Source organism: Pavona decussata, unplaced genomic scaffold (assembly GCF_977016875.1).
Source record: "Pavona decussata unplaced genomic scaffold, jaPavDecu1.1 SCAFFOLD_228, whole genome shotgun sequence".
Taxonomy (NCBI): Eukaryota; Metazoa; Cnidaria; class Anthozoa; order Scleractinia; family Agariciidae; genus Pavona; species Pavona decussata.
Window position 1 is genome coordinate 539,823 of NW_028145633.1, and position 21,064 is coordinate 560,886.

General features: G+C 36.9%; 1 protein-coding gene across 1 annotated transcript; it reads left to right on the plus strand.

Moving 5' to 3' along the window:
- Window positions 1-110: 110 nt before the first annotated feature.
- Window positions 111-20,774, plus strand: LOC146458800 (membralin-like). Its single transcript, XM_085090295.1, has 13 exons — window positions 111-386; window positions 4,596-4,974; window positions 6,325-6,435; window positions 7,061-7,183; window positions 9,656-9,756; window positions 10,532-10,589; window positions 11,663-11,746; window positions 13,271-13,403; window positions 14,253-14,352; window positions 14,775-14,973; window positions 16,238-16,297; window positions 17,495-17,734; window positions 18,673-20,774. Exons 1-13 carry the CDS (start codon window positions 246-248, stop codon window positions 18,675-18,677), a joined length of 1,734 nt encoding a protein of 577 aa, XP_084946421.1. The 5' UTR covers window positions 111-245; the 3' UTR covers window positions 18,678-20,774.
- The last annotated feature ends 290 nt before the right edge of the window (window positions 20,775-21,064 follow it).

Consider the following 21,064-nt stretch of genomic DNA (forward strand, 5'->3'; position numbering starts at 1 on the left):
AAGCAGATGACTCAAAGTGCAAGGACACTGGGGAGAATGGGTTTGTTTTGACCGTGTAATGGAACAGTCTGGGTCCAAGTACGTCATCAAAACATGAAGCTCTTCATTGCGAAGGCAATTCATCACGGAACATGATTTTCTATCTCAAACATGGCGATTTGTCTTGGTAGGAAAACGCATCGGGCTTCGATTTCTCCCATAATAGGGAGCTGAAGTATTTGCCTAAGTTGTATCTTAGGGTCATCATGCCGTTGGAAGGGACAAATCCTCTAATCAACGCCAGAGACAGGCTATTCCGCGCCCTGTTTTTCAAAATGGCGCTCATGTATGCTCGTTCATTTCCACCGCCTGTTCGCCTTCTTTTGGAGATGGGGGTTCTCATGAAGGTATTTCTGTTTATTTGTTTCTAATTCTCGATTTTCTAGGGAAATTTTTTGGTCCTTATCGCTGCTGAGGAATAGATAAAACAGAGTTTAACGTTGTAATTAGAGAAGCACTTAGAAGCGCAGAGAAACGGCAAATTAAGTTCTTGTGATATTCAAGATGATGGGATGTAAAAGTTGAAAAGGTGAAGCTTTATAGTTTCCTTTTGGGTCATTACCTACCAATAGAGTTTTAATTTTTTTAAATGTGTTTTAAACTAAATAATATCATAAAAATAGCTTTCTCAATTAGCAAGTTTTGCTGCAATTGACATACTCTTCTGAATATAAAATTAATACGTTATATAATTACTGTATAAGCTCGATAGTGGATTGTCAATAAATCTTCATCGTTTAAGAAGAGGAGCCATAATGAAGTAACAATCTTTATTCACTCACTCAGATCTTCGAATGTAGTTGTATTTTTCTCTGATGATTTCTTAAATTATCGCCTTTCTATTAATTTTAAATTTGATTTTTTGCTTTGGGCATTTAACATTATCTTACATAAGTTATTCATTGCAGTTGTGTGTTTATCGAATTTGCTAGGTGTAGATAGTGTTTTACTTTTTCAAATAACATAGAAAATTAACCTCTGACAATTAGCATAGATACACACATTTTGTGTGGGATTAATTGTGAGAGAAAACTTAAGTTGACTCGATCTCTTTCTCAATTGAGAAGAAATAAGAGCAGTTACTTGCCAACCTTTTAGAGATTTGCTTAGGATTTGTGCTCTATGAAGCTACGAGCCTTTACCGCGTCGAATTTTAGCTCTTCAGCTTCCGACAAAAATAATTTCAGAAAATTCCAAGTGTACTTGTTAATAGCGAAGTATTTGATAGAAGAGAATTAATGACCACAGGTTCAGATTCAACAAATATTGCTTTTACCGGTTTACTAGTGTAAATCAGTCTAAATCATGACCAGATGATCCTTTATTGAGTAGCAGTTACATCTAACTTAAACTTGCCTATAACATGGAGCAATCTTACTTTTCTGTGGAGCGATAACTAGTATTTAAGTAGCAATCTGACAGAGCAAAGTGACTGGATAACAGTCCTTGCAGTTTGGGATACTAAAGAGCAGTACGTATGCAGACCTGTGCACACAAATCAATCAGTTATTGCCTTCTAAGAACTATTAATATTTTCGCTAGACTCTGCTGGAATTGTCTGATACATTAATTTTGAATTTAATAGAGACCTTTAGATTCTAGAACCAGTACAAGTACGACTACGAGATTTGACTTCGAGTTTTTAGCGAAGTACTAAGAACAGGTATATCACAGAAAGTTTCATTTCACTCTTTACGAACGACGAACTTGACGTAGTTGGCTTGAATGATGATAGTTAAGCCCTTTCGTGTTTCCAAAAAGACGAGATCACCTACGTTTTGAGGACTCGTTTTCGCCACTACATTGTTCTCGCAAAAACTCGTAGCAAAATGACGACAGCTATCTCGTTCTCCCGCCAAAATGACACTGCTTCACGCGCGCGCACTCTTTGTTTATTGGAGAAACTCGTAGTCGTACTCGTACTCGTATTAGAATCTAAAGGTCTCTAATTCAAAACTTGGCATGCTCCATGCAGAATGTTGGACTAAGTAAATTTCAAGAGTAGAATATTTCTTGTAATAACCATATCTGGAGCCTTTCAATGGGCCTTAGTCCAGTGCAGTGTTGTATCACCTGCTACATTGCTGATCAAAAGATGGCAAGGAAATTGCTGATTGTTTCTCCCAGTTGTTAGGAAAAAAGAAGGTGGGAAAACAATAAAGAACTGTCAACGGCCAGATAACTGTTTTGCGAAAAATTGAACCAGTTTGATAAACCAAAATAAAAATTAAACTACTGCGTGTGGTTTCATTTGCTATAAAATGTAAAATTTATTGGAAGAAATACTACAAGACCGGCCTATTTTATATACTGTGTTACCAAGTAAATTATACATCACATAATTATAATGAAAAAATGACAAGGATCTTGCAGCTGTTGGATGTAAAAAAAGGGAAATGGGAAAAACAATGATCCTCCATTAGGGGCTACACAACAGCTGTTTTGGAAAAAGTGAACCAATTTAAAAATTTTAATTTTAAAAATGGAAGGGATAATTAAAGAGAATGTTAGTAATTAAAAAATACCAGAAGTTTGCGACCAGTGCACAGCAGTGTACCTTATTACGGATAATTTTTGTTTCATCACATTTTTTCACTTGAAAACGAATAATATTTATTTGCCTTTAAGAAGAAAGTTTAGATAGATTTGAATTTGTGCAGGCGCTCACCAATAGTTTTCAGTTAAAATAGCAGTTTGAACTATTGGTTAAGTGCATGGATGTCATGTAAATACCAATGTGTTGTGATTTTGTTGCTCCACCAAAATCACCAAATTCCCATTTCAAACATCTGCCGTAGGAAAATGATTAAATAACAAATGAATGTGCTTTCAATAGGCCATTTCCAAGTTGTTTTAAACCTCATTTTGAAAGAGAGGCTAAGTGCAAAGCTTTTACTATGAAAATTAGTTGTCATTCGTACGACAATGCAGCTCAAAGATATTAAAGCGAACTTCGCATACGTGTACCATTCGCACGTAATGTGCGTATGCGCATGTTGTCATACGCGTATGCGTATGTTGTCATACGTGTATGTCCTGCCTTTGTTATTCATTGCTATACCTTTGCTTTATGTCGCATTGTGGTGCACAACAAAAGAAACGGTATTAAGTAAAAGTGACAGCCCGCAACCACTGAAATTTGTATAATTTGAAAACGTAAAGGACGACTACAATCAAACATATTTAGAACCTCGCTTTGACAAACTAGAATGATATCATCATGGTGTCATATTTTGAAGCTTGCTCGCTTAGCAAATTCAATGATAATAAACCTTATTACTGCTTGCTTTTTTTGCCAAACTGATTCTTCAAGAAAAGAAATATTAATAGTTTATGAATTAACATTACTTGCTGGAAGAGAGATAACAACAAACTTCGCGCTCGCTTTACCGCTACTGGAACAAGCTTGAAGATCAAGAATGGTGGCATCCTTGAAAGCTGTCGTATTCCGAAACTTGGCTCGCTTTGCATGACGATTGACAACCAGTCGATTAATTTTTCTTTTTCTTAAACGTACAGTGTATTTCTGTGATGCACCGATCATTTTTAAGCTTATTTGATTTTTCTGTAACGAAAAGGTTTTGTTTTTTTAGCACGCGCCGGCACGAACTCGTGAATTGTGAAATGTTTATTGTCTTCTGTACATAGCATCACGGCAAGTACTGAAAAAACGATATCTTCAGTTCTGTTTGGCCCAATTCACTGATTCAGACCCTAAAATGCTCTCTCTTCATAGACAAGAATTTCCTTCAACGTTTCTGTGATGCACCGATCATATTTATTTGATTTTTCTGCAAGGAAAAGTTTTTTTTTTTTGCATGCACTGGCGTAAGTCCATGAGAAATGTTTATTGTCATCTATAGCGTCATGGCAAGTACTGAAAAACTGATGATATCTTCGGTTCTGTTTGGAACAATTCGCTAATTCAAACGCTCTCTTTTTGAATACCATTTTTGTTTTTGTCTAAGTGTGATGCACCAAACATTATGCATTATTTCTTGGCAAGCGAACGTTTATAAAAATATGCCGCCGTGTGCCTAAACTGAGTTGCAAAAGGATTACTGGAAATAGTCGTGACAAGAGCAGCTGAAGAATACGAGCACTTTAGAAATGACAATAAAAATATCAAGTGTTTCCCGCTAAACACGAGGCTTATCATTTAGGCAACATTTTTTTATTTAATGAGGAGATTTGGGCAAAAATTGATACTCATTCACTTGATATAATGCTCGACAGCGGTCAACAAACAAACAGCCGGAATAAACACAAGACGATTGATGGACTTGCAGCTTGACCACCAGTTTTCACTGCAATTGCAATGGCCATTGAAATCAACAATGACCTTTCCACAATAGAAAAAAACAATAGGCTAGCTCACGATACTAATGGCACATACGAGTATAAGTAATTGTTGTTTGTTTTTTCTTTAGAGTAATGAGATATTTCACCACTGAGGATATGAAGCCCAAATCAACTATCACTATTAATAGCATTATTTATTTATTTTTGAACATATACCATGTATGAGGAACTTTTGTTACTTTTTTATTTTTCAGGCAGTCACTTGTTTTGTGATCCTGGCATATATACACAATGCATTTTCAAGGACTCCGATAGACTGTCTGGACCATGTGAAGGACAAATGGCCTAGGGATGGAGTACTGAGAGTTGTTATTTCAAGAAGTTCTGCTGTGAGCCGATTGTCAGAAAACAATCCTGCAAGAACTAACATTTCCAATACCAATATTTCTGAACCTCTCAATGTAAATATAAGTAATTTAGGAGTTGATGTTACGACAGATCATGAAAATTCGTCCTCTGTGGGGGATTTGTATGGTTATTCATCGGAGAGTAAGCCGCAAAAGAATCATCTTCCCGTAAGGGATACTGTTGTGCCAAGTGCATTTGAACTGCTTGCACCAATCAAGGTTGAAGGTAGGCTTAAAAATCGGTTATTTCTGTTTATATACCTCTTACTAACCGAGTTTAAGGTCCGTACTGTAAGTTACGGACCAAGTTTTTCCCCGCTGATTTTTGCGCACGGGCCATAAATCAATGGAAAAAATGAGTATCCGTAACTTACAGTATGGACTGAGAAAAGGATGTAATTAAAATATATATATTATATCTCTGAGCTTAGTCGGGCGCGCGGGAAAGGAAACTAGCAGGCTGTACAGTGAAATACGGCCCACAAAATTGACCAATCACATGGCGCGTATTTACTGAGAGATACAGTGTATAATAAACACCAGTAATGTTCGAACTTTGGTTTTTGGCCAGGGCAGGGTAGGTTCTGGATGTAACATTTGCCGCTTCTTTTGTAAAAAAATTAATTAAAAGTGTTTTGACAAGTTGCACATATTTCCTGAAATCCTGAGTTCAATACTGGCGCTGTGTCAACAAGACCATTAGACAAAAATTAATGAGTCACCCATTCTCAAACAAAGTCACTGACCTGCAAAATCTTTAACATACAACTCGCGTTTAGTTTTAAGTGTTGTGTTGTAAATAATTCTGGGGTAGTTTACATATATGTTCAAGATATGTGCATGTTCAACACTGCAAAGAAAACTATACATTTATAAATTAATTATTAATGCTTCAAGAATGTTAAAGCCAATTTGGTCAACTTTCAGTAAGGTTGTTCTTTGCATCAGTGTTTGTCTTCTCTGTCCAACCATAGTTAATTGAGGGACTGTTTTGAAACTTTGCCATGAAAACAGTGGTTCTGCAATTTATGTTGGGAGGGCCACGACAGTGCACAATCCTTTGTTTGAATGTTCACACTACAGCTGAATATCTTCACACAAACGTTTTTATTGGTCAGTTGCTCCAACACATTTCAAAATCTATTGTCGTCTGTGCACTGTCAAGGCCAAAAATGCTGACAAAAACATATAACAAAGAAATTTGTTAGGCTTCATAACCATTGCCTTTTGTAAACTATGGTTCAACTTTACCCTCTTACTATGCATGTAATGGCACTTCCCATTTGTTAGACCTGGCTGGTCAGACCCAGTCTGTTCTTAAACGAGATGAGTTTTATCCTAGTCCTTCGAATTTCTTCAAAATAGTACATACCAGTTTCAAGATTTTACAGCACCATCTTATCAAAATAATGCATTTGATTTACAGACTGGCCAGTTTGGCTAGCCAGTTATGGCAAATGGAAAGCATCCTGAGTACTATTACATGTAGTACGTGTTGCCATTAATAGCTTCCTCTTCCTTTGTCGTCCTTGAAATGTTTTCTGATTCACAAGCATGTCATGTTGAATTTTTCCAGAAGAAAAGAAAGAAGAGTATGCGGTTGAGTATGCTTTGGAGTATGGCTTCCTTCGTCTGTCTGCAGAATCCAGGAAGAAACTGGGCATCCCTGTTTTGCTTGTTGAGTTGGGTAAGTGTTGAATATCTTAGTTTCTAAAATACAGTTGTTCCAAGGAAAAATAAAAAATTTAGGTTTATTTCTGCAGAGCAATGGTTATGGTGTTGTGGCTGCGTTCTCAGTGTTTTGGGCTTTCCTGTTGTCTTTACCCACAAAAAAATTGGTTGACGGTTATCGAATTGGATAACTGTTATCGTCTGATAACTGGTGTGTGATTTTGTACCATGTAACCCAAATATGAGAACACCTGGAAAAAGTATAAATTATGTTTGTGGGAGACTTTCTTTTGTTTATAAGGAGCTACTTTTCTTGTGGAGTTGGCTTCTCCTGAAAGCTTAAAGAAAACCCTGAAAGAAAGACTGAATCTCAGTTACTGCAACAATAATATATTAATAATTACTGAGGAAGACCAGCAGCATTGCAGTTGGAATGTTGGGATCCACATCTATGTGCCTCAATCGTGAGACAAACGATTTTAACTCACCTACCTTTTCAAACCATGATGACAAACATCTTTCATAATATCCTAAGTATGTTTTATGTGATTGGACATCTTTTGTTGCATTCATCCATCATTGGATGTAGCCCTCTGGGCTCTGTCCTCAAGACATTTCACTATTCCCTGGATTTTATTTAGACCCAGCCATGGAACAGTGTTTTGGCGACAGTTTGAGTCGCTTCCTCTTGGATGAGTTTCTTGGTTATGATGATGTACTGATGTCAAGTGTCAAGAGACTTGCTGAGTACGAGGACAACAAAGGTACTGCATTGTGACCGAGATGTGTGTAATTGGATCCTGTTTTAAAGCATTTAACTCTTCAAGCCCTAACAGTGATCAGCATCAAATTTCTCCTTGTAATATCAATACTTATTGAACCCCTGAGGTCATAAGAATTAACTGTGATCACCCAAAGTGAATTTTCTTTTTGGATATTTTATTTTTATTAGTAACTTCTCCCCAGTACTTTTTTAAGAAAAGTATGGGGGTCCTCACTCCAAGATGGGAGAATTTGCTCTTTGATATTAAAAAGTTAAAGGCTTAGCACCCAAAGTGAAATTTAATAATTATTGCTTGAAATGGTATAAATGTTGCAAAGTCCAAAATAATGACCTGTAGACAAATTAAACCTCCCCCATGCACAAAGAGGCTTGTTGGAACTGTGAGAAATCATGCAATATATATGTACTGTGTGGCTGGGTCTTCAGACTTTAGAACATGTAAAAATTCCCTGTTTTTTGACATATATTTTTTTGTTATCTTCATAAATTTTTTATTATACATGTCAACATTTTTGCCATTGGTTGAGTATGCTTTGGAGTATGGCTTCCTTCGTCTGTCTGCAGAATCCAGGAAGAAACTGGGCATCCCTGTTTTGCTTGTTGAGTTGGGTAAGTGTTGAATATCTTAGTTTCTAAAATACAGTTGTTCCAAGGAAAAATAAAAAATTTAGGTTTATTTCTGCAGAGCAATGGTTATGGTGTTGTGGCTGCGTTCTCAGTGTTTTGGGCTTTCCTGTTGTCTTTACCCACAAAAAAATTGGTTGACGGTTATCGAATTGGATAACTGTTATCGTCTGATAACTGGTGTGTGATTTTGTACCATGTAACCCAAATATGAGAACACCTGGAAAAAGTATAAATTATGTTTGTGGGAGACTTTCTTTTGTTTATAAGGAGCTACTTTTCTTGTGGAGTTGGCTTCTCCTGAAAGCTTAAAGAAAACCCTGAAAGAAAGACTGAATCTCAGTTACTGCAACAATAATATATTAATAATTACTGAGGAAGACCAGCAGCATTGCAGTTGGAATGTTGGGATCCACATCTATGTGCCTCAATCGTGAGACAAACGATTTTAACTCACCTACCTTTTCAAACCATGATGACAAACATCTTTCATAATATCCTAAGTATGTTTTATGTGATTGGACATCTTTTGTTGCATTCATCCATCATTGGATGTAGCCCTCTGGGCTCTGTCCTCAAGACATTTCACTATTCCCTGGATTTTATTTAGACCCAGCCATGGAACAGTGTTTTGGCGACAGTTTGAGTCGCTTCCTCTTGGATGAGTTTCTTGGTTATGATGATGTACTGATGTCAAGTGTCAAGAGACTTGCTGAGTACGAGGACAACAAAGGTACTGCATTGTGACCGAGATGTGTGTAATTGGATCCTGTTTTAAAGCATTTAACTCTTCAAGCCCTAACAGTGATCAGCATCAAATTTCTCCTTGTAATATCAATACTTATTGAACCCCTGAGGTCATAAGAATTAACTGTGATCACCCAAAGTGAATTTTCTTTTTGGATATTTTATTTTTATTAGTAACTTCTCCCCAGTACTTTTTTAAGAAAAGTATGGGGGTCCTCACTCCAAGATGGGAGAATTTGCTCTTTGATATTAAAAAGTTAAAGGCTTAGCACCCAAAGTGAAATTTAATAATTATTGCTTGAAATGGTATAAATGTTGCAAAGTCCAAAATAATGACCTGTAGACAAATTAAACCTCCCCCATGCACAAAGAGGCTTGTTGGAACTGTGAGAAATCATGCAATATATATGTACTGTGTGGCTGGGTCTTCAGACTTTAGAACATGTAAAAATTCCCTGTTTTTTGACATATATTTTTTTGTTATCTTCATAAATTTTTTATTATACATGTCAACATTTTTGCCATTGAAATATAGTCATTTACAATTATTTTGCATGCATGCTGGAAGGTTGTGGTCTCATATTTGTGCCTGTGTTATGCATTTTGTAATCTAAAATGCTAATAATTTTCTGGTTGTAACTGTACATGTTTGAGTTGTGTATTAGACTCTCTAGTGTGTGGGTTGAGGCCAGTGTCCACATTTTGTTACTTAAGGACGGTGCCTTCTTTTGCTAGTGCATATTCGTTCTGCGCATCTTGGAGTGGTCTGAGAGGCTCTGATTTTGTTTGCACAGCTTTTGACCGAGGGGAAAAAGAAGATCTTAGCAATGGGTATTGAAATCTGAAAAGAGTTTGGGTAAACCAAGCATGTTGCAAAGATAATTTTAAAAGCTGCAATTTGGAGAAAACATTCCATACATTCATACAGCTGTATGCATTTTAAAGCTTTCAAAAACATTATTGTTGCTCAATTATCTCTGTGTGGAGAGATCTATGTCTATTGACCCCTCCAAATTCTTCACTGACCCCCTGACTTTGAAAGTTACCTGGAACGCTGGTCACATCTTTTCATATCTTGCAGGTTATTTGCGAAATGTAGTTACCGGAGATCACTTCAGGTTTGTCAGCATGTGGATGGCGCGGACATCATACCTGGTTGCTCTTGTCCTCATGTTTATTTTTGTAAGTATTTGAATGAGCTGTACGGGGCTTGAACTTTTTGACTTTGAAGAATACTGTGAAGTAGGGCCTCTGAGATTTTCTGTTCTGGCAAGGTACTGATCAAGGTGTGTGAAAACACAGAGATTGATGTCGGGCTCAAAAGCTGTCAACTCAATTGGTTCTTGGTGTTTCAAAGGTTTAGTTGCCTTGAGCTTTTCACCAATAGCAAAAATATGTTTGCTGTAGTTTCTGCTGATGCTTAAAATGTAATTATAGAAAAAGATACATCTGAATGTGAGTCATTCAGTGACACATCCATGGAGTGGCTGTTTGTCCACTCCTCGGCTTGGCTGAATTTGAATTTGGAAATGTTGATTTTTGTGAAGGGAGGAAAACGTAAGAACCCAAAGAAAAACACGATTTCTTGTTGTAAGTTGTAACTGCTGTGCTATATTTTCATGCCGTAAATGATCAGAGGGCTGTGGCTAATCACAGACAAGGATTTCAATGGGTTTTGGAACTGGTCAGTTAAGAGTAGCATCCCAGGGGCTCACTTGTTTGTTCTTGTAAAGTTACCCGTTTTGACTTTCTCATTACCCAACTATCTGCCCCTGGGTCTTAGAGGATGTAGTTGAGATAGAAAATTGCATCAGATTAAAAACTAAGGTAACTGGTTGTCATTTTTGTTTGATTATAAAATGTTACCCTCATTTCTCTGTCTTCCTGTTGTGTAATTTCTGAAATGACATCCTTTGTTTAAAACAGATCTGACCCATATCATTGTCCTCTTTTGCAGACAATTTCTATTTCAATGCTGTTGCGGTATTGTCATCATCAGATATTTGTCTTCATTGGTAAGTGTGAGTTCTATTGTTTCGGAGTTGAATATTTTTCAGTGTATGACTGCAAAAGACCGAAGAAGCTTCTTGTTTACAACAGGCAGAGAAAGTTCTTTATTAGTAAAAAGTTTTAGTTTCATCATCCCAAGGAGATCATTCTCCTTCAAGTTTCAAGTTTCTTTATTTCCAGATACTTATTTACAACATTAATGCAAGGAACAGGGATTAGAGAAATGTGGAGGTGTGTAAACAAAAACTCATGGGGTTGAAAGGAGTTTACGCACCTGATCTCATACTTTACAATTTAAGAAATTATGCATTTAAATTAATCTTAGCTAGCGAACAGACAGGGAAATAAGCAAACAACTTTAGGTTATACAAAAAAATAAATAAATAAATAAGTAATGAAAAAGAAAAAAAAAAGAAGATAACTATGTGGGAAGTCAGGAAGTCACTCTCAGGCTTTGGATGTTAGCAGATATTTTTTTAGTTCTTTTCTAAAAGTTTGAAGAGATGCTGCATTCTTGATGTTTAGAGGTATTTTGTTCCAAAAATCAGCAGCAGCATATCTAACTCCTGAAGATGAGTGTGATGCCTCCTACGCAAGCTTTGCCGTTTATGTCTCCAGTAATTTTTTTAAAATGTTCAGTGAAATTTAATTGATTGCCTTTTTCCAAAAAGTTCACCCTTTTGGATAAGACTTTGTTGACATGCCACTCATAAGTTTTCTTTGAGTTAAAATTTTATTGCCCCCTCATAATTTTGGCCCAAAGGCTATTTAACGTAATCTTTAAGTCTTTTTGCATGCTAAAATTTAACTGTCCATAATTTCTTTGATTTCAAAAAATCCATATAATGACAGCACATTTGACCAATCTTGTCACCCTTCATAGATGTAAAGGTACAAAATGCCCCACATTATATTCCAAAAATGGAATCCTGCGTGCATCTGATCACAGATTCTACACTTGTGAGTGATTCGTAACAGAAAAAAATCAAGGGCAGTGAAGTGTCAACTATTTCTTGCATTAGATTGGTTTATAATAATAATAATCATTGGAGTTTTCTTTCCATTTCTCTACCTTTAGTGAATCTGCTTCAGATGTTGGATTTGAATGTTACCATAGCGTTTCCTGCAGCCCCACTTTTCACAGTGATCCTCTCCCTTGTGGGTAAGCCGACAATTGATTTGATGAATATTTGGTTTTTTCAACTGAGCTGATACTGAAACTTAAGGTAATTTGACCACTGTAAAGATCTGTAAAGATAACCCCTACAGTCCTGAAGGAAACACAGTGTCTAAATAAAAAATGATTTTACCTTTACCTTAGCTAACCTTACCTTTGTCAGAGCAGGGACAGAGAAAAGGGGACAGAAAAGGGGGAGGGTGGGTGGGTTGACCCTTTGTGGACACCCTTTCTTATATCCTCTCTGATGAATGTACTAGAACCTGACAGTAAGCCAGAAATTAAGAATTGAGCATTCAAGGAGGATGTTGCCAAGTAAAGTTTACGATTAAAAAGATTTGGTGAATTTTCACTGAATTGTTTTAAAAAAAAGTATTTATAGGATGCTTATTAACCCTTTGACCCCTGAATTTTTTACTAAGTTTTGCTAAAAATTGACATGAACAGAGAAAATGGCTAATAAAAGCTCAAGTTTTCATCAAAACCATACATTATAACCATATATTTTTAGAAAGTAGATGAGATGAGCATTTTGAAAATGTAAACATTATGTTGTTAATTATTAACTAGTCTGGTTAGTCATTCAAAATGTCCGCCACAAAAGAAAAAAAATCACATTTGCTGTCATGGGTCCAAGTTTATTACCATCCATGCAAGCTACTGATGTCCAACTATCAGTATATCACTTGAATACTATATAAGCTACAACGATCAGCAATCGTTTTCATTCTTGGATCACCCTTTACCTGAAAATAGCTTGTCAAAAAATATAGTCTGACTGATATCGACCTCAAAGGCATGAGTCGGTCCATGGTTGGGGCCTGAAAATTGTGGTTATTCCGTATTGTATAAAAAATCCAAACCGCTCTGATTCAGGTTTAGAGTCTCCCCTTCATTTCTACAGCGTTGTTGCCGAGCTGGTTTCCATCTCGATGTTTGTCCATCACGATTTTTACGTGCATGAGATGCTGCTCTCTTGATGTTCGACGATATTCACATTTTCGGTCTCTTCTGGGGAAGAATAATCGGCGGTTTCGTACTCGAAACTGTACTCCTACGAAACATTGCTAATGTCGGGTCTTTCCATCACAATTCGATGAATTTCCTCCATGTCTGAGTAGAAGGATGCCATTTTTAAATCACCAGATGACATCTGTAAACAATGCTTCGAAAAAAATTGAAAATTTCCCCTGAAAACTAGAGAAATCTAGCTAAAATAGACGCCATTTTGAATCACGTTGTTTCTTGCAATAGTAGAGGAGGCCTGGGGCCTAGAAAGTGCCTTTGGCCCCTTTTTTTTAGAGAAAAATGTACACCATATATGAAAGCGCGCCTATAGGCGTCTTCAGGGGTCAAAGGGTTAAGACAACCTTCTCGCTAAAACAATTATTGATTGAGAGTCTTATAAGTTCTTTGAACATTGCATTAGGTCATTGTCATTGTGTAGCATATGCAGTAGGCTTCACTCGTGCAGGTGATAATAATTTATTATTCTGTTCCATTGTACAGGAATGGAAGCCATTATGTCAGAATTCTTCAATGACACCACAACCAGCTTTTACATCATTCTGATTGTGTGGACAGCTGACCAGTACGATGCCATTTGCTGCCATACACAACAGAGTAAAAAGTTTTGGCTCAGGTGTGTGGGAAAGCAAAATGTTGCATTTGGAAAGTCAAAACTGTAGTCCTTGATAGTACTCAAACAGGCCCCAGTTGCTTAAAGAGATGATAACTTTATCCATGGGATAAATCACTATCCAACAGATTAAAATGTACTCCAACTAATATGCTTAATCTGCTGGATAGTGACTTATCCACTGGATAAAGTTATCCAGTCTTTGGACAACTGGTGTCAGGTCAATATTTGGTATAATATTACTTGCCTAAAGACTTGCAAGCAAGGCTTGTACCAATACATGGATGAATAGGGAACATCTGTAGGTGCTCATTGTTCTATAACAGAGGGATAATTGGGGATAAAAAGAGAGGATCTCGTCTTGCATTTTTTTAATGCACTTAGTTGTTGTGGTTGTTGTTGGTGATGATGATGATGATGATGATGATGATGGTGATGATGATGGTGGTGGTGGTGATGATGACGACTACGATGACAAGAAAAGGTTTTAGAAATGAATACTGGTCAGTTAGGACAGGTCTTCTGTGAGTAATGAGCACAAAATGACAAAAAGCAAAGAAAACAAAGACAGAAGCTGGTACATGTTGATCCAGAATCAAACCCAATACAATAACTTGCAAACAAAAATAATAATAATAATAAATATAATAATAATAATAATAATAATAATAATAATAATAATAATAATAATAATAACAAGTACCTCTGGTACTTGTAGAAAGACCTGATCAGTTGATTTGTCACCAGACATTATATTAACAAATCAGGGCTTGTGTTGCTACCAAGAAAACACCATCAACCAAGCTACTTATCAAAATTCTACAAATGTGATTTTTTAAATTTTTTTTTCAGGTTCTTCTATTTGTATCATTTTGCATTTTATGCGTACCACTACCGTTTTAATGGACAGTACAGTGGACTGGCATTGGTAACCTCCTGGCTTTTTATTCAGGTATTTGTTGTATAAATTATGTTGTATTCAAAAAAGGTAACCCTAATGTCTACTTAAACTACTCCTGACTCCCTGCGTTCTTTGTTTGTAGTACTATAAGAGAGAAGCTATAATAATAATAATAATAATAATAATAATAATAATAATAATAATAATAATAATAATAATAATAATAATAATAATAATAATAATAATAATAGCTTCTCAAACTATTAATAATTCTTGGAGAAAATTACGGCAAAGTTCACCAAATTTTCTGATTATTAAGATCACATTTCCAAGCCTCCTTCATGATAGCAAGTCCCTTTGTTTTCTCTTCATGAGTTGTTAATGAATTTGAGAAATTTTATGTCAAAATAACCCATCTCTTTGGCACAAAATTTTCATCAGTGTTAACAGTTATTTACTTTCTTCCCCCTTAGCATTCCATGCTTTATTTCTTCCATCACTATGAGCTGCCAGTAATCCTGAGTCATCAAGCTGACCCTGAAGACGACTTGTTAGCAGATCCTATAGCTGCGCTTACTGATGAGGTTAATGTACCAGCAATTGATGAACATCTGAACCAGCCAGCCGCTGCCCTTGAAAACCTACCACAACCTGATGTGCCTTTGAATGCCGGTAAGAAGCCACTGCTTGATACGCATTACAAATAAATGCTCTGATACTTCTGTTTCTAAATTACTGTAGCATATCCAAAATGTGGCTCTTTATCCCCTGCAATCTGTGTAGATTGAAATTTAGAAGTGTTGGTTTTTGTGGAGGGAGGACAAATCCCGGGAAAACCTGAAGAGAAACCCTAAGGACAAAGACAAGATCCAACAACAGAATCAACCTACAGGGCACATGTACATGTAGATTAATATGATGGGCACCAATTTTGGGATTGTGCAGTTCCAGAAAATATCCATACTCCCCCTATGGAAAGTTGTTTTGTTTTGCACCCCCTGTTCCCCAGGAAATTCCAGTTTAGCTTCATACTTTGCTTCTAAATTTTTAACTTTAAAGTCCCCCTTCCGGCCCTCCCCCCAGGAATTTCCAATGACCTTCCATGGGGACCCATGGGTAGGAAACGATCGCTCTCCTGCATGTCTTTTACCTTCTGTTTCGGTGTCACTCTACCCTTTCCTCTCCAATTCCGATTTGTAGAACAACAACTTATGGTCTAAATTCTAGTGGAATAATGATATTTAGGACCTAAATTATGGTAGTCTTGATGACAATGTTAGAGCTTCTCTTAATCCAAGGACTTTGAAGAATTATGTCAGTAAATTTAATTTTTGATGTTATCGTTCTTACTACCCTTACTTGAGTGAAGCCTTGACTTGTTGTATAAGGCTAAATTAATACATACATGTAGGCTCTGAGTGGAATCATTAATTGTCACCTACGATTGTCATTAATTGTAGTAAGAGTAAGTGTTTTTCATTTGATGCTGTTTGTTTGCTTTAGAAAGGATTGTAAATGCTACAGTTAAGCATTCTGCTATGGTGATGTTATTGGGCTCTTTAAAGTTGTTCTAACTTTCAGCTTTGTGGATGAGATCACTTCAGATGACAGTTCTTGAGTGGTCCTTCTCTTTTCCCAGTTGGTACTGTTTGTTACTATATTTCTGCACAAAGTTGTGCTTACTTTAAAGTTGCCCAAGATGAAATCTTAAAGTGAGAACTATTCAAACCAAGTCTTCTTTAGTAATGCCTTCCTTTGCATAGTTTTTTTTTCCAAAGAAAATGATTATTTTTCTCTGAGGTAAAGGCAACCTGTAACTTATTCTCTGTGTTGTAGATTCACCTAAACAGACACGGCTTAGCTCATTTGAAACCTTCTTCTTGCAGCTTATCACTATCACGATAAGTTTAACAATCAGTGACTGACTTTCTTGCAGGAACTGAAGGAGATTTACTCACCGGCACCAGAGAAGCTGTCCCTTTTAGTACAGAGGAAGGTGAGTTGAAGCCTTTAATAGTTTGACAAGTTAAAGTTGAATTTAAAATAATTATTTATTGCAGACCTTGTGGCAAGAGGGGTATTAGTGACTAAATTTAGAAGAATTATTTTAGTACTTTTCCTTTAACTTTGGAATTTCAAACAGAAGAGGAGCTCAGGTGCTTAGTTAAGTTGTTGTCATTACAGCAAAGACCAACATTACTTCCACCGTTGGGTTGCTTCAGTTCTCAGGAAGAAGCAATGAATGAATTCTTAGATTGCAAGGCCTAAGGTTTAAAAATAAATTAATTCAGTTTGGAATAAATGTGATGGAATATTCATTATTCCATTGCGCATATGCCACACATGACATTCCAATCCTAGCAGTATGCAGGATGTTTGTCCCATAAACCTAGTTTGATGGCCTTAGCTCCCACGAGTCTCCTGTAGCTCAGTGGTAAGGCATCCGAACTAGTAATCAGAAGGTCTTAGGTATAACTCCTGATAGGAGCACTCAGATTTTTTTCCGAGTATGCCTGTGTCACTTACTGAATAATACATCACTCTCATGAATTCAGTTTGTATGCCAAAATAGAGCTGATATGAAGCAATTCAAATTTCAAAAGCAAATGTGACACTTACGTTCCCCTTTTTAGAAGTCCTTCACTTGCTAAACATGCTTTACAGCACTTGATAGGAGTTGTCAATAGTTAGTTGGAAGGGTTGGGATGAGGTGACAAAATTAGACACTTGCACGCCAGAGTGAAGTGGCACTGTTTGTGGCTTACATGATGCCAACACATAGTAGTGATGATGATGATGATGATGATGATAATAATGATGATGAGGATGGTGATGATGATGTAATGTTTAAAACACGTGCTGGGAGTTTTTTGAACGGCTTCAAAAACATTCCTGGAAAAGTGTGTGTCAATAGAGTTTACAACAATGATGCTTTTGTGAACGTTGGAAATTAGCATACGAGAAACACATGTTTACTAATGAAGTGTGTTTTATCAGCTGGTAAAACACAGCATACTAATAAGGAGGAGGTTTATCGATATAAAGTCACTGCACGTGATGTATTATCGACCATTTGATAGGTCAATGGGCTTATGAATTATTAATGAGTTAATGATGATGATAACAACAGTGACAGTGACTGGTCACAGTGTAGTGCCTTCTGAAAAATGCTTAAGAAATGTATTTTTCTCAGACCGAAGATTTCGAGTTGAGAACTCTTTAACAAGACGACGTTGCACCCGACCCCCTCAGGCCGAAGACAACTCAATTAATCAACTGTCAGGTAATTATCACCTGCCCAGTTATGCTGACATGGCAAGTACATCAAGTGATATGGACAGGTACAGAGGAGTACCTGGTGGATATCCTCCCTGGCAACAGGCTCCTGGAGATGGCTCCGCTGTAGCACAGGACACTGCAGGGTCATCAACTGGTAATTCATCTTAATTTTAAAAATAGTTTTCTCTTTAATAGAGTGATTCAGCAGGTCAAGTACATGTAAAAACTGCTCTTTCGTTTAAGCTTAACTCTTTATGAGCTTCAATGGTAGTTGTTAACCACTACCCATATTGAAGGGCTTTGAGGGTAACCGACCTAAATGCATTTTAGATGTGTTTTGTTCTTGCTTCAGGGAATGTTGGTACAATGTTTTATCTGTTTCTTTGTGCTTCGTTTGCAATAAGAACCTTTGATTATGGGCAAGATTTCCGTTTATGACAAAACGAAGCACAGAGTAGCAGATAAAACTTTAGAGCAACGTTTCGTGAAGGAATTCAAGGCCACATGCAAAACCTTTGTTGTATCTGAGATAAAATAACAAAAAGCGATCTGATATGCATTTTAAGTCGGCTATGCTCTTAGCTCTTCAATTTCTCCTTTCAGTATCACTGCTTAATCAAACGTACATGGCAAGGGAATAACAAAAATTATTAAAACCTGACTCATTGGAAAATGCAATTCCAGGGATTTGATTGGCTTTGCTGCCATTGTATATAGAGGCATTATACCATGCCCCGCAAACACGTACACTATACGTTATCTTCTGGACCTCATCTTTCGGTCTTGTTTTGCGAAATAAAATGTGGCAAGATTTGGTGATATTTTGTGGGTTTTTGTAATGAAACAATTATTCCACTCACGCTTGTTGGATACGAGATGACCATAGCCAACTTGGCGCTGCGCGTCTCGTTACCTAGCTACCATCTTGTATCCATCGCGCGCTCGTGGAATACTAATTATTCCACGAGCGTTCATGATCACCCAAATCCATACAAAAGATTGCTAGCTCCCCAAATGAACTCCTGCAAATTTGTCATGATCCTCAGTGGACAGAATAGTTCATATACTAATTGTCTTCTGTTTTTTCTTTAGAATAATGAGATATTTTACCGCCGAGGATGCGAACCAGGCAGGTGATGTCAGTATTTTTATTTCAATCGAGATGATTAGGGGAAACCTTGTTCAGCCTGTTATGAATTTGGGATCAAACGTGGATCACTACAGTACAGCTCTGATGTAATGGGCACACCTTATGAAGCTGGCCATTTATAATTCAGATGGCAAATATTGATGCCGGAAACTCTTTGAAAAATGGTTATTGTCAACACCAACCCTGGCTCGCTGCCTCTTTGGACAGGTGCCGTTCATAAAGAAGTTTCGTTCTTGTAGAGGAAGGTGAAGACGTTGTTTTTGCCACGTCTTGGTGACTTACTAGAGAGGTGCTGTCAGGCTACAAAAGGATTCCATCTGGGAGAGGTGATTTCATACATGACGGTGAAGAAAAGACCTGTACCCAAACTGAAGGAACACGAGGTATCTGCCATTAGCGTTGTTCCAGAGGAGGAAGTTTCCTGTCTGTCTTGAAACAAATTATTTCGCACCAAGCATGTGAGCTTTGGCAGGTCACACCACGAATGATTGCTGTCATGATTAGGTCTTTGAAGTACAGTGTAACAGGACAGGGCATTGGTGCTCTTGAGTGATCCTTGTGTTTAATGTTTTTTTTATGAACAGTCAGTGGTTTTATGCTTTGGAGATCAAGAACCTATATTTGTGGTGTTTTTAAGATTTCATTCAGTAATAGCTACTTTATGCCCAAGACACTGTATAGGAAACCCCAGCGTGACTTGTACACTCCATTCAGATGCCTTTTGCATTTAGAGTCATAATCCTCCTTGTAACCAAAAGTGATTTGACTACCGTAGTCTTGTATGTCCGTTTTCCAGCTAGCAAGGCAGCAAAACGTAAATACAAATAAAAATAAAATGAAGGATGAGAAGTTAACATGTCGCAAAAGCGTTAAGTCATATTTCACATAAATTGTGTGGTTATATTTCGATAAAATTTGCTTTGAAACCAACCCTCTTGCTTTGACAAGAGAGCGTGCGCATAAGAAGCTAGGCTGAAAAAATAGAAAGGCATAAAATTTGCAGGAATCGTGTTACATCACACGACTCGAACACAACAGTGATCGTATGCCAGGATTATTCTGAAAGATTTTTAAAAACATGTTATAGGTTTTAGGAAGATCATTGTGTTGCAGATCAGGCAACTTCTAGAAAAATATTGTTATTGTTGGCCTTGACTGTGAAAAATCACAACTTATTTTGAACTTTCTGAGCAAATGAACAAGAGCTGGTTTGGTATGGTTAGTCAGTGTTCAATCGTAAACAAGCTTGAGCAGAAATCGTGGCACCTCTGTTACCCCATTTGAACCAAGTAAATTTCCCTGACTGTGGGTGTTTTCGTTTGGGAAAATCGAAGTGATCCGAATTTCTGGGATTTTATGTTCTCCAAGAAAAAAATTGTTGTAATGGCAATTACCTGCGATTTCTGCTTCGCAGGGGAATTTTGCTGGGAAGGGGGACTACAAAGTACTGGCTTTAAATTATACCATTTCTGCAAACAGTTTTTGAATTCTTTCGCCGTTTCGTGCAGAAATGAGTCAAAAGGTTATTATGTTTTGATCCGTATTCACGCCGGCTAAAATAAAAAGAGCAATGAGTGTTCAATGAACTGTCTTTCCTTATTTTGTTTGCTCTCAACAAAGCGCGCGTTAAAATGTTCGATAGGAAAAACAGCCCCAAGAAATCCAAGATTTGGATTCACTGATCTACGCAACAGACGGATTTCTTGGGTCGAAATCTCTAAAAAACACGAAATCGTAAAACGGATCACAAAATCCGGATTTTGATCAGTTCCTAAACGAATACACTCTGTATCACAGCGATCGACATTTTTTAACTGCCATTTTCATTGCCTTGGCTGTCTGCGTAGTGATGCTTTTACTACTAACTTTTGTATGACCAATCTTTGCTTTGCGCTAGAAGATTTGACATAAAGTTTTATTCTACCATCACGATTACCACCGATATTTCACAGCTGACTTTGTAAAAAGAGAAGCCGGATAATCTTACATCCCTTGTGTCTGCAAAAGAATATAGGAATTAAAATCTTATGAGGCAGAAAGGTGATTTTCGTTATGAAGTTTTATTTCTAATATAGAAATACTGTGTACGAAGACAGGTTTAAAGTAGATCCAAAGTTTCTGTATCAGATAGTAGACGTTGCTGGTCAAAGCAAAATTGTACAGAAAAAAAAAAAAAAAAGAAAAAAAGAAAGATTATTGTATTTAGATCCACTTGGGCTGTAAAAAGATGGCCTTCATATTTGAATGGGTGAAATAAAAAAAATTAAATAAATCAGAGTAGTTGCATCTAAGAATAGTCACGAGAGTGGAGTCATTGGTCTCTTTTTCAGTCCT